We start from the raw sequence: 12,648 nt of genomic DNA, 5'->3' as shown, positions 1-12,648 counted from the left end.
GGTTGTGAAGGGCTCTAATAATACTTCCATCAGAAACAGTGTTATGGGGAATAAGAGTACAACCGCAGGAGTTAAACATTTTACATACTTTCCCTTTATCAGCTAATAACATATCAAAACAGTATGGTTCTACCAAACTTTTGTTAACCATAGCCAATGTAGTTAACCCAATTTACATTCCCGCTAAACTGTACCCATATAATACAAATTCTGTAACAACATTACTATGTTCAAATCAGGCAAAATTTCCCGATATTGGTTTAGAGACTTAAAAGTAAATTATATAATCTGGTAACAGGGAATTTTCTTAACCAAATCAGTACATTCCTTCTCAGTAATATTATCTTTGTACACTCTAATTAGACAGAACATATTAGTTTCTTTTTCCTGAAAAAAGAAAGGAACCAGTCTCAATGCCCAATCCATCTTTTGATTGCATCATTACTCCTGTATTCTCCTAGCCACCAGGGCGAGCTGCCTACGGCAGGGGCAGGGACTGTTAAAAGGAACTGGTGGCGGTTGTTCTCTGAAAATACTATTCCTAGCGGATTGGAAATGGCTAGTAACAAAACAATAAACAATGGGATCCATACAACTATTAAAACTACTCAAAGTTACTGTGACATGGTACACAATGAGGATGACATCCCGAGACACCTCACTGCGGACACAGAAAACCACTTGACTAACATGAATGGGAGTGAAACAGACTGTGAAGATGACCAGCACCATTATGAGGAGCTGTACCGCCTTCACCCGTCTCTCTCGGCTTTGGTTCATTTGTATTGACTTGGACAAAGTCCACATGATCCGCAGGGTGTAGAAAACAACAATCACCAAGGGAACAAAATACTCAAAACCTGTCAGCATAAGTAGCTGGAAAAAACAACAATGTTTGTGGTTAATCGTTGTGGTCAGTATGATGAAAGTTACAATTACAGCAAATATCCAAATCAAAACACAGATGCATTTGGCATAACTGGGATTTCTCCATCTGCATGAGGCTCTGGCTTGCACAATGGCCAGGTAGCGATCAACACAGATGCAGGTCAGGAAAAGAATACTACAGTACATGTTCACAGAATACGTAAAACTGTGAACATAATAGCAGATATAACAGGTCTCTACATTACGGTAATACATAACAATTCGTGCTGGTAGAGAGAGACCCACTAAGAGGTCTGTCACTACCAAGTTAATGGTGTAAATAACAGAGGGTGTCCTTACTTTGGTCTGAAAACAGAACACATAAAGGGCCAAACTGTTCAGTATTATGCCCATCAAAAAAATAAAAGAGTTAATAATTAGCAACGCCACCCAAAGGCCATAGAACCTTTGATGCAAGGTTTCACCTGGGTTGGCTTGTTGAGGGATTTGGAATTGTTTGTCATTTGCTATAGATTCATTCAGTTCAAGTTCTTTGGATGGGTTGAAGTTTCCAGGGCTGACGAAGCACTCCATGTAGTTCAGATCAATCTCTCAGGACTTCTCTGGCTGCTTCTTCTGTATCTGTGTCTTTGCCTTTGTCTTGCTTCTTAGGGGCTTGGTTCACCCTTTTTACACGGCTGGCATGGATCCAGGCCTTGGAATCCTCAGTCAGAACAGCGGTCCTAGTGACAGCGATCACGGAAACAAGTTGGTTCCTGTGAAAAAAAAGAAAAAAGTGCCAGCAACATTTCCTTCAACTTTGTCCAAAGTTTCAATAAACTTTCTCACATATTCTTCCTGAATCAATCCTAAATCCCCTCTTTCTACCATGAGTGGCTGTCTGGCCCAGGGAGTGGGAAAAAACCTATCCATTAAAACCTAAAAAGGGGGGTAACCTGTCTTCTTAGAAGGAATCATCCTTATCTTTATACCTGAACTCTGAGGGACATTTCCACCTAGCGGCTAAACATATCCACAATTACCCAAAAATATTCCTGTCCTTTTCCTACTTCTGGCATGTGTGTAAAATCTACCTGTGAGCGGATAAAAAATGTTAATGTCTTGTCTTGTGAGGATTGTTCCTAATATATGTAATGCATCTAGACACATATGATTTTACCATAAAAGGGGGGGCCAGGGATGAAAAAAAAAATCCAGCAGTTCACATGTAACCTGCCATCCCCTGTGACCTATCCCATAATACTGTGAGCTGTGACCTACCCCATGATACTGTAAGATGAACAGAGGTGCACTAGCTTCTAGAATACATGGTCTCCCCTCTTGTGACACAAAGTCCAGTTAGTGGAACTTTGGTCACACTAACTACATTCCACTTAATATCTTTAGAAGTAGCAAATGTACTGCAATATTTGATCTAACAGTGACATTTAAAATTGGAGCAGGATCTAAAGTGGGAGGAATATATTTTATTCTCAACTTGGGGTTTAACAACAGTATAACCTCATATTCACTAAGTGGTGGTGTGTAAGGTGGTCTCATGTCCAAGAGTAAATGACATAGCCATTTGAATCACCATCACAAATAATAGCAAACTTCTGAGACACACAGGCATGCCTTGAACCTGTACCAGAACCATCTTTGAGAAAAAACAAAACAAAAGGGCGGAGTATACCTCCATGCTCCCCAAGCCAGGATTCCCGACATAGTTTTACAATTTTCCCTAGCATACAGATAAAACATTTGATCATATGCGGGCAGACCAAGACCAGGGGCTATTACCATAGCATGTTTCAAATACACAAAAACATTACACATTTCAATTAACCATTTCACAAGATCTGACATTTCTAAACCTGTGGTTTGTCTCAAAATACTGTCATAGTAGGAACAGTCAGGTATCCATTGGCGGCAGCAACCAATCATATCAAGAAAGGTAAGCATGTCTTTCTTGGTCAATGGGCGGGGCAGACCCATAAGAGCCGCAGCTCTCTTTGTGACTGAATTTCCTATCACCTTTTGTGAGGACAAGACCAAGGTATTCAACAGTTTCTTAACACCATTATAACTTTGCTTAGACACTTTATGATCACATATAAGATACACACTCCACCTGGCTGGCTGTCCGCACTGAAACCAACTAAACCATGGCTAGGAGTTCATGGCCTGGGGACCTGGAGGACTACAGTATAATCCTGGAGAAATTCATTCCAGATAAAACTTTTACCTCTAAAGTTAAAGGCAAAAATTAGCCATGTCTCCTTAACAACAGGAATTTGCTAAAAAAAACAATTTGTCAAATCAATCTCTTGTAAAAAAAACAACTCGGCATCAGGTGGGATGGAGGAAATGAGTATTGGTACGTCAGGTACTATTGGGACAATGAGAAGAACATTTATAGCACTCAGGTCCTGCACAAATCTGTAAGAACCGTCTGGCTTCTCAACTAGATTTATTGGGCTGTTGTATGGTGAAATCATCTTTCCAAGGATTCTTGCCTTGAAACAAATTCTCCACCACGGACACTATTCTTAGCTCCTGTATTTTAAACAAAAGGGTCTTATCTATGAAACACAGTGTGGCCTTGTATTGGAATGCAGGAAATGAATCCCACATCCAAGGAACTGTCCGCTCAAACTTTATATTGTTTCAGCAGAGAGTGAGGGGTCATATTTCAATAAACACTGTCATAACAGGGACAGTTGGTATCCCGGCAGATTAAGCTACAATACCTCCTTTCCCAGAGTTTTAGATTAACACTAAGCTTTCCCAAGAGAACAAATCAACTGGACAATTGGGTATGATTTTGAATAAATGCTCTAGCAGCAAAACAAACAAACTGAAAAAGATGGTGCTTTAAAAATGTCGGTGGGTTTCCCACCTGTTCTTATAGAGAGTTTTCCACTTTTTCAGCGAATCCTCTCCACGTACTGTTTCAGGTGGTGAACTCGGGATGTCTGTTACATCCAGACTATCACTCTCCCTTAATACCAGGGAACCTGAACCAGAGGATTCTTCAAAAAATAAATCCTCCTCAGTAATTGGAGTGAGAACAATTCTCCCTTCGGCTTCATGTGTGGCAGAAGTCTGAACTACACTCTGAGAATCCTCGGGAGCCTGAACTGTAGAAGGCTGTGTGGCAGGAATTTGGACTGCACTAGGTATTTGGTGTGTCTGTGCAGATATTAATACTGGTGATGCGGGCGGTGCAGTGGCAATGGGATTTGGAATTACATAATGGTTGGTTAGGAAATCAACAATTTCCTCTGTAAGGGTGGGATAACCGTATGGTGGAGGGAGTAACATGAGAGGGTGTGTGGATCTGTCTATTTCTGACTCTAATAAATGTATTCTCGCTGCATCATCATTCCTCACCTCCGCCTTCTTTTGCCGCTTATTTTTCCTATAAAACCAAAGCGGAGCAAACGTCACCCAATTCTGTCCACCCCTGGCCATATACCTTGGGTCCCACATGGGGTCTCCTTCGTACCACGGAAATGACTGTTTTTCTCCCAGACAGAGTCCCCTAACCATGTCCATGTGAAAAATACCATTGCTTCCACTATAGGGAAATGGATCCACACTGCCCATTACTTCACTCCATTCTGCTAATCTATCTACCCAGGGATGAATTAAAGAATAATCTGTCCCACAGATACGGGCTACATAATCTATACATGATTCACCAACTTTTGGGAGAGGGGGCCTATTCCTACTCTGACTTCTCCCCATATCTTACACTTGAATATATCTGTATCACAAATCTGTCCTATAGGCTGTAATGACAATTTATCCTATAAAAATGCCTGGACCTAAGATACTTTCTCTAGTCTTTCTCTAGTGACTGATAAAAGTGAAGATTATAACCTGGGTGTACAATACTTTCTAATAATATTCTGCCAATCTTTTCTAGCTTACAACACAATTTAAACAAAACATTTACATAGGCACCCAACTCGGCGTTACCACGCAATCACCTCACCCAGATCATCAACCAATAAGGCTTATCTGTGTGGGGTGGGGCATGTCACACGGAAATTGACAATACCTTCAGTGACCACTGGCCCATACACTTTACCACCTGGGCACTTGTGTCACACAAACAAATTATCTTATACTTCTATGCGATAGGAAGAAAAGCAAAGGTTTACAGGTGAATTATTGGTCAACCCCGGGCTTTTCCTGGTTTCTTCTCAGAGAAACTCTTTTCCAATCTCTTCTTATAAGAAATTGTGCAGTTCCCAAAACTGCCTCTAGTCTTTTCCAAAAGACCTTTGTGCTCCCCACAGCACTTTTTTTTGCGCCTGGCCACTGACGTCTTAAGACGCGAAGCCCAGTGCTTACCTTAGGGCATGAGATTTCAATCAGAGCTTTTCTGGCAAGAGACTATCTGGCAAAATGACAAAAAATCTTACTTACCAAAAAAGATGATTATCTCATCCCGGACACGAGCCCCCAATTGAAAGGAATTGAATCTCGTTCCCTTCTGCACTGACTTCCGTTAGCCCCTGGCATCGACCAAAAATTACCTCGGATCCGGAGTTCACCTGAGACACAAAGGAATGGCAGACAGACACAAAGTAGTATCTCAGAATGAACTGAATTTATTCTTCCGTGTTTAAACTTATATATGAAACTTAAAACAAAGCATAGAAATATAAGAGCCAATCAATTGACAGGTATGCATTTAACCAATTAGAATATTACATACGTCACTCATGCCCAATCAGTTGGCATATATGTTAATTATTAGTATATGCGTCAATGCTTGAACTTTCAGACACCTTCAGAAAGCAGACAGTTCCTTTTTACCGTTGGCCTAAAATTATTAATACACTTTCAACAGGATGTAGCTCACCGCAGACTTTCAGTCTTAGGCTTAGTTAAGGGAAAAAGGGGAAGTTGCACCTGGACAAGGAAAAAAAGAGGAACTTCCTAACTCCTGACAAAATACCGTTTAAAACAAGAAAATCAATTCTTTTAAAATACAGGCTTGAAATGGATGCTGATTCTTAAGATGGACGGGCTTTGGCTCAGAGAGACAAGATGGTGGAACATCAAACTTAGGGGCTAATCCCTTCAATGAGCAGGGGCGTATTTACCACAAAGCAAACAAGGCACTTGCCTAGGGTGGCAGTTTTCAGGGGGGCAGCACCTCCCCCCCAGAAGAAGGGATGAAAGAAGGGACACGCATGCTATGGGAACCAGGTGGGATCTGAGAGAGGCTGAAAGCTGCTTGATGATGTATGTAGAGCCTGACTCTCATTCCTGGGGATGTCCAAAGATGTGACGATGACTGTCTTTTTCTCTATCGCTGGGGGGAATGGTTTTCCAGGTGGGGGGCAGGGGTGTTGTTGGTCAATGTCAGCAATGTCAGGCTCTCTCCATGGGAGGGGGAAGGGGGGTGGTGTTGGTCGGTGTCCAAGGGGGTGTTCGTGGGGGCAGATGATTTTTGTGTTGCCTAGGGCAGCACAAAACCTAAATACACCACTGGCAACGAGGATTTAGTAACTTCTGGTGTTAGTTTGAGTTTACAAGCCATTACCCGCTTGTACAGAACCTACTGAAATCAATCTTGGTTTGCTCAAATTCTTTGGAGGCCAGAAGAGAAATCTGAAGTGATTTTGTTCATCTTTTGTGAGAGCAATACAGTTCAATTAAAAAAATTAAAAAAAAGGTACAGTGTAAAAAAAATTTAAAGAAAGTTCAAATAAAAAAAAAAAAAAATAAGTGCCCCCATTCCCCTATGCTCACACACAAATGCGAACATAGGTCCCACACACATATGTAAATGGCAGTCACACCACACATGTAAGGTATCACCACTAACATAACAGCAATAATTGTAGCACCAGACCTCCTGTGTAACTCTAAACTGGTGAAAACTTTTAAAACATTGCCTATGGATAATTTATTACCATTCCACTGGCATGTTCAGTTTTAAAGTGTGACATGTTTGGTATATATTTACTCAGCATAATATCAACTGAAATCCAAAGGCTCCAATTTCTGTTTCAATAAAGCGGTAGTAAACTTGATAATTAAGAAAAAAAACTTTTCCCTACAAGGCAATGTCATAATGTGCTAGTATGCGTCTCATACTAGCACATTATGTGAAACTTACCTTAAAACAAAACCCTCCAGCGGCTCGCTGTCACCGCTGATAGGGCTTTCATCTTCACCCGGTTCTTCCTACAGGCTCACGGGCTCTGGCGCCTTGAATGGCTGAGTCGCAATGACGTCACTCCTGCGCATGTGTGCAGAAATCACTGTTTACGGCACTCAGCTCTAAATGAATGGCACTTATTTCATATAAAAGCCCCCCTAAGTGTTCCCATAAAAACTTTCCTCCTATCTTCACTGCCTCTATCCCAGCGAAGAAAAGAGGTGTACTCATAGCCATATGGGACTCGGTCTCTTTTATCCTCAAATCATCCATTATTGACCCCGAAGGTCTCTATATTATCCTATTTTGTATTATTAATAATTTACTGCTTCCTCTGACAACTGTTTATGCTCCCAACTTGCACCAACAGAGATTTCTCCAGAAGGTTCTCAAAAAGATATCCTAAGTGCGAGCTGGAAGAACTTTAATTTGAGGTGATTTTAATGCTATTGTAGATAGCAATTTAGATACTTCCTCCTCACATATGAATCAATCTTTTTCTATAGGGGCTCTTCTCAATGAGGAGGAACTCTGTGATGTTTGTATACCAACATGCTAATGAAAAAACCTTCTTGTACTACTCTGCCAGACAAAATTCTTATTCCCGCATATATTTTTTTCTGGCAAACTATTATTGCAGCGGGTCTCAGACTCCCCTATCTGTAACATAACATGGTCCGATAACGTGCCTGTCATACTACAGATAGAGGATCAAAACACTTTTGCAACATCACGCCTATGGAGATGTAACAGTGAAATACTATATAACCCAGATAATCAGGAAGAAATTAGTAAACACATAAATCAATTCTTCCATTTTAATGACCCCCAAGTCACAGGACCCTTTATTAATTAGAATTCCCACAAAGCTTTCGTAAGAGGGGTCCTCATTAAAATAAATTCCAAACTGAAAAAACTCAAATTAGACAATCTCCTATGTTAGACTCCCAAAATCAATCCAATCCTTCAACTGCATTAGTTATGCAACTATCAAAACTCCGCCAAGAGCTCAGAGAACTATTGTGTATCCAACATGGTCTTTTTTTCCAAAAACTCAAACTCCAGTATTATGCTAACAACAATAAAGCTGGTAAATTTCTGGCCCGTGGGCTCAAAATTCAAAGAGACACGGCTAAAATCTCCCATGTCATTCATCCCATAACCAAAACCAAACTTGAAAACCCTCAAGCAATCGCTAATGCCTTTGCGGACTACTACCATTTACTATATAACTTAACCACTTCCCGTCCGGCCGCTGTTTATAAACGGCAGGACGGGACATCTACAGGAGCGGGTTGCCGTCTCTAAACGGCACCTTGTGTCTGAGGCTCGTGCGCGGCTCCTAGAGCGCGCACCCGCGAGCCCGATGATCGCCGAGTCCGACGGACTCGGTAGATTACGTGACATGGTATGGGACCAATGAAATCGGTCCCATACCATGTGATCAGCTGTGTCCAATAAGGACACAGCATAAGTGTAAACAAAAGCCGCATGGTGCGGCTTCCGCCTCCTTCTCCTCACACGGAGTTGTCTGTGAGAGGAGAAACAGCCAAGAAGAGGTAGTAGACACCTGATCGCCCCTAAAGTGTCCCTGATCGCCCCTAAAGTGTCCCTGATCGCCCCTAAAGTGGCCCTGATCACCCCAATAAGTGGCCCTGATTGCCCCAACAAGTGGCTTTGCCCATAAGTGGCCCTGATTGCCCCCACAAGTGTCCATGATTGCCCCCACAAGTGGCCCTGATTGCCCCAACAAGTGGCTTTGCCCATAAGTGGCCCTGATTGCCCCCACAAGTGTCCCTGATTGCCCCCACAAGTGTCCCTGATTGCCCCAAGTGGCCCTGATTGCCCCAAGTGGCCCTGATTGCCCACAAGTGGCCCTGATCGCCCACAAGTGGCCCTGATCGCCCAACAAGTGGCCCAGCAGTGTCCCTGATGTCAGTGTCCCTGATCGCCACATAGTGGCCCAGCAGTGTTCCTGATCTCCACAGTGTCCCTGATCGTCACAGTGTTCCTGATCGCCACACAAGTGGCCAAGCAGTGTCCCTGATCGCCGCAGTGGCCAAGCAGTGTCCCTGATTGTCACACAAGTGGCCCAGCAGTATCGCCGCAGTGGCCAAGCAGTGTCCCTGATTGCCACACAAGTGGCCCAGAAGTGTCCCTGATTGCCGCAGTGGCCCAGCAGTGTCCCTGATCACCACAGTGTCCCTGATTGCCACACAAGTGGTCCAGCAGTGTCCCTGATCGCCGCAGTGGCCCAGCAGTGTCCCTGATCACCGCAGTGTCCCTGATTGCCGCACAAGTGGTCCAGCAGTGTTCCTGATCGCCACAGTGTCCCTGATTGCCGCACAAGTGGTCCAGCAGTGTCCCTGATTGCCGCAGTGTCCCTGATTGCCGCAGTGGCCCAGCAGTGTCCCTGATCGCCACACAAGTGGCCCAGCAGTGTCCCTGATTGCCGCACAAGTAACCCAGCATTGTCCCTGATTGCCGCACAAGTGGTCCAGCAGTGTCCCTGATCACCGCAGTGGCCCAGCAGTGTCCCTGATCACCGCAGTGTCCCTGATTGCCGCACAAGTGGTCCAGCAGTGTCCCTGATCGCCGCAGTGGCCCTGATTGCCGCAGTGGCCCAGCAGTGTCCCTGACCACCACACAAGTGGCCCAGCAGTGTCCCTGATCACCGCATTGGCCCAGTAGTGTTCCTGATCACCACACAAGTGGCCCAGCAGTGTCCCTGATCACCGCATTGGCCCAGCAGTGTTCCTGATCACCACACAATTGGCCCAGCAGTGTCCCTGATCCCCACATTGGCCCAGCAGTGTTCCTGATCACCACACAAGTGGCCCAGCAGTGTCCCTGATCGCCGGACAAGTGGTCCAGCAGTGCCCCTGATCACCGAAGTGTCCCTGATCACCGCAGTAGTCCAGCAGTGTTTCTGATTGCCACACAAGTGGCCCAGCAGTGTCCTGATCATCGCAGTGGCCCAGCAGTGGCCCTGATCGCCGCAGAAGTGGTCCAGCAGTGTCCCTGATCGCCGCAGTGTCCCAGCAGTGTCCCTGATCACCGCAGTGTCCCTGATTGCTGCACAAGTGGTCCAGCAGTGTCCCTGATCACCGCAGTGTCCCTGATTGCCGCAGTGGCCCAGATCACCACACAAGTGGCCCAGCAGTGTCCCTGATCACCACACAAGTGGCCAGCAGTGTCCCTGATCGCCGGACAAGTGGTCCAGCAGTGCCCCTGATCACTGCAGTGTCCCTGATCACCGCAGTTGCCCAGCAGTGTTTCTGATCGCCACACAAGTGGCCCAGCAGTGTCCTGCTCATCGCAGTGGCCCAGCAGTGTCCATGGTCGCCGCACAAGTGGTCCAGCAGTGTCCCTGATCGCCACAGTGTCCCTGATTGCCACAGTGTCCCTGATCGCCACACAAGTGGCCCAGCAGTGTCCCTGATCACCGCAGTGGCCCAGCAGTGTCCCTGATCACCATACAGTGGCCCAATCAGTGTCCCTGATCACCTTACAGTGTACCTGTTCATAAAGTGTCCCTGATCTCTGCCACACCAGTGGATCCTGTTCACTGCCATCGTCTGTGAGGAGAGAGATCCAGTACAGCTAACTGTGAGTAATTTTCAGCCTTTGCACAGAGTTTACACACACTCACAAAACATTGCCAGCCACCTCACTGTATCTCTGATTTTTGCCCAACAGTGACTAGTGTGAACCAACTGCAGCCAGATATCTGTCCCTCACTGCAACACCATCCTGATCACTGCCATACCAGTGGGTCCTGATCAGTGTCAAAAATATGGCCAAAAGATCATATACAAGCGAGGAGGCATTTCAAATTCTGAGTATGACAGATGAGAGTGACGGAGAACTCTCACTGTCAAACTCTGATTCTGTATATGAACCAGAACACAGCAGCGGTTCACTCTCTGAATCAGAAGAAGGTGTTCCAACAAAAAGAATGAGGAACTCCAAGGAGCAGCAAGCAACCACCAGCAGCTCAATACGTTCTTCTGATATGGCTACTACCAGCACTGTAAGTGCAAGTTCTAGTATTCAGGTGTCACATCCGCCACCAAGGATTAGGGCCCATACTGCTGTCCCAGATGCTCTTTTAAACCCTGTGTGGCTACCTTCAGGATCAGGAGCACCTATAATTCCCCCATTCATAGCCCAGTCAGGCATTCAGGCAGAAACCCAAAATTTTACAGCCATTGATTATTTCCATTTATTTTTCACTGAAGAGTTTTTGAATTCAGTTGTGCACCAATGCAATATTTTCGCCCAGCAATTAATCACTCAAAATCCCAACTCCTGTTATGCTCGAACATTTGAGTGGAAATGCCTCACAGTTGAAGAATTTAAAGTTTTTCTTGGCCTTACATTTAATATGGGACTAACAAAAAAAAATGAACTGCATGCTTATTGGTCGACAAATCCCATTCAACACATGCCGCTCTTTTCTGCCACTATGTCCAGGACCCGCTATAAAACAATTCTGCACTTTCTACATTTCAACGATAATTCCCTGTTCCCCCCCAGAGATCACCCCGAGTACGACAAACTTTATAAAATTTGTCCACTAATCAATTATTTCAACCAAAAATTTTCAGAAATATATTGTCCTGAAAAAAACATCTGTGTCGATGAATCCCTAATCCATTTCACTGGGAGGCTGATCATAAAACAGTACATTCCAAGTAAACGGGCCAGATACGGGGTGAAGATGAACAAACTCTGTGAAAGGTCCACAGGATACGTGCACAAGTTCCGTATCTACGAGGGAAAGGACAGTCAGCTAGAGCCCCCTGAATGCCCAGCCTATATGGGGATTAGTGTAAAAATTGTCTGGGACCTGGTATACCCCCTCTTCAATCAGGGGTACCATCTTTACGTGGACAATTTCTACACAAGCCTGCCCCTTTTCCGCCACCTTTATCTCAAGGACACTGTAGCCTGTGGCACAGTTCGACCCAATCGGAAGGGATTTCCACAACAATTGGTTGCCACCAAGCTAAACAGGGGGGAGTCAGCTAGCTTGAGAAATGAAGAGATCCTGGCCCTTAAGTGGCGAGACAAACGGGATGTGTATGTCCTTTCATCTATCCATAACAGCAGCTCATTGGAAATTCAAGGAAGTCGCGGTCCCATCCGAAAACCTCAATGCATACACGAATACAACCTGTTCATGGGGGGAGTGGATTTAAATGATCAAATGTTACAGCCCTACATACCCAACAGAAGATCAATCTACTGGTATAAAAAAGTATCCTTCTACCTTTTCCATATGGCCCTGTACAATTCCTACATCGTTTTCCAGAAGTCCACACAAAGACCTGTCACCTTCTTACAATATCAGGAAGAGATTATCACATCCCTCATCTATCAAGTAAGACCCGTACCTGAACAAATTCGGTCTGATGCAGTGAGCCGATTGCATGAAAGACATTTCCCCAATATCGTCCCCCCTACCGAAACAGACCGCAATCCTCAAAAGAGATGTCGGGTATGCTCCAAACATAGAATTCGATCTGACACCCGATACTACTGTCCCCAGTGTCCCTCAAAGCCTGGTCTCTGTATAGAAGAGTGCTTCCGTA

The 12,648-nt window shown here is 44.7% G+C and overlaps 1 protein-coding gene across 1 annotated transcript; it reads right to left on the bottom strand.

Annotated features, from left to right (window-relative positions):
* Positions 1 to 359: 359 nt before the first annotated feature.
* On the bottom strand, positions 360 to 1,630 carry LOC149440932 (G protein-coupled receptor 20-like). The gene has a single exon (XM_089657987.1). It carries the CDS (start codon positions 1,459 to 1,461, stop codon positions 442 to 444), a length of 1,020 nt encoding a protein of 339 aa, XP_089514113.1. The 5' UTR covers positions 1,462 to 1,630; the 3' UTR covers positions 360 to 441.
* Positions 1,631 to 12,648: the final 11,018 nt, after the last annotated feature.

The sequence above is a fragment of the Staurois parvus genome, unplaced genomic scaffold (genome assembly GCF_062004578.1).
Source record: "Staurois parvus isolate SC_StPar_1 unplaced genomic scaffold, SC_StPar_1.0 ptg001045l, whole genome shotgun sequence".
Lineage (NCBI taxonomy): Eukaryota > Metazoa > Chordata > Amphibia > Anura > Ranidae > Staurois > Staurois parvus.
Note: the sequence above shows the minus strand (reverse complement) of the source record. Positions and strands in the feature narration are given on the sequence as shown.

Excerpts from the sequence above, each read along its gene's own strand:
- LOC149440932 (XM_089657987.1), bottom strand. The coding sequence starts at position 1,461 with ATGGAGTGCTTCGTCAGCCCTGGAAACTTCAACCCATCCAAAGAACTT.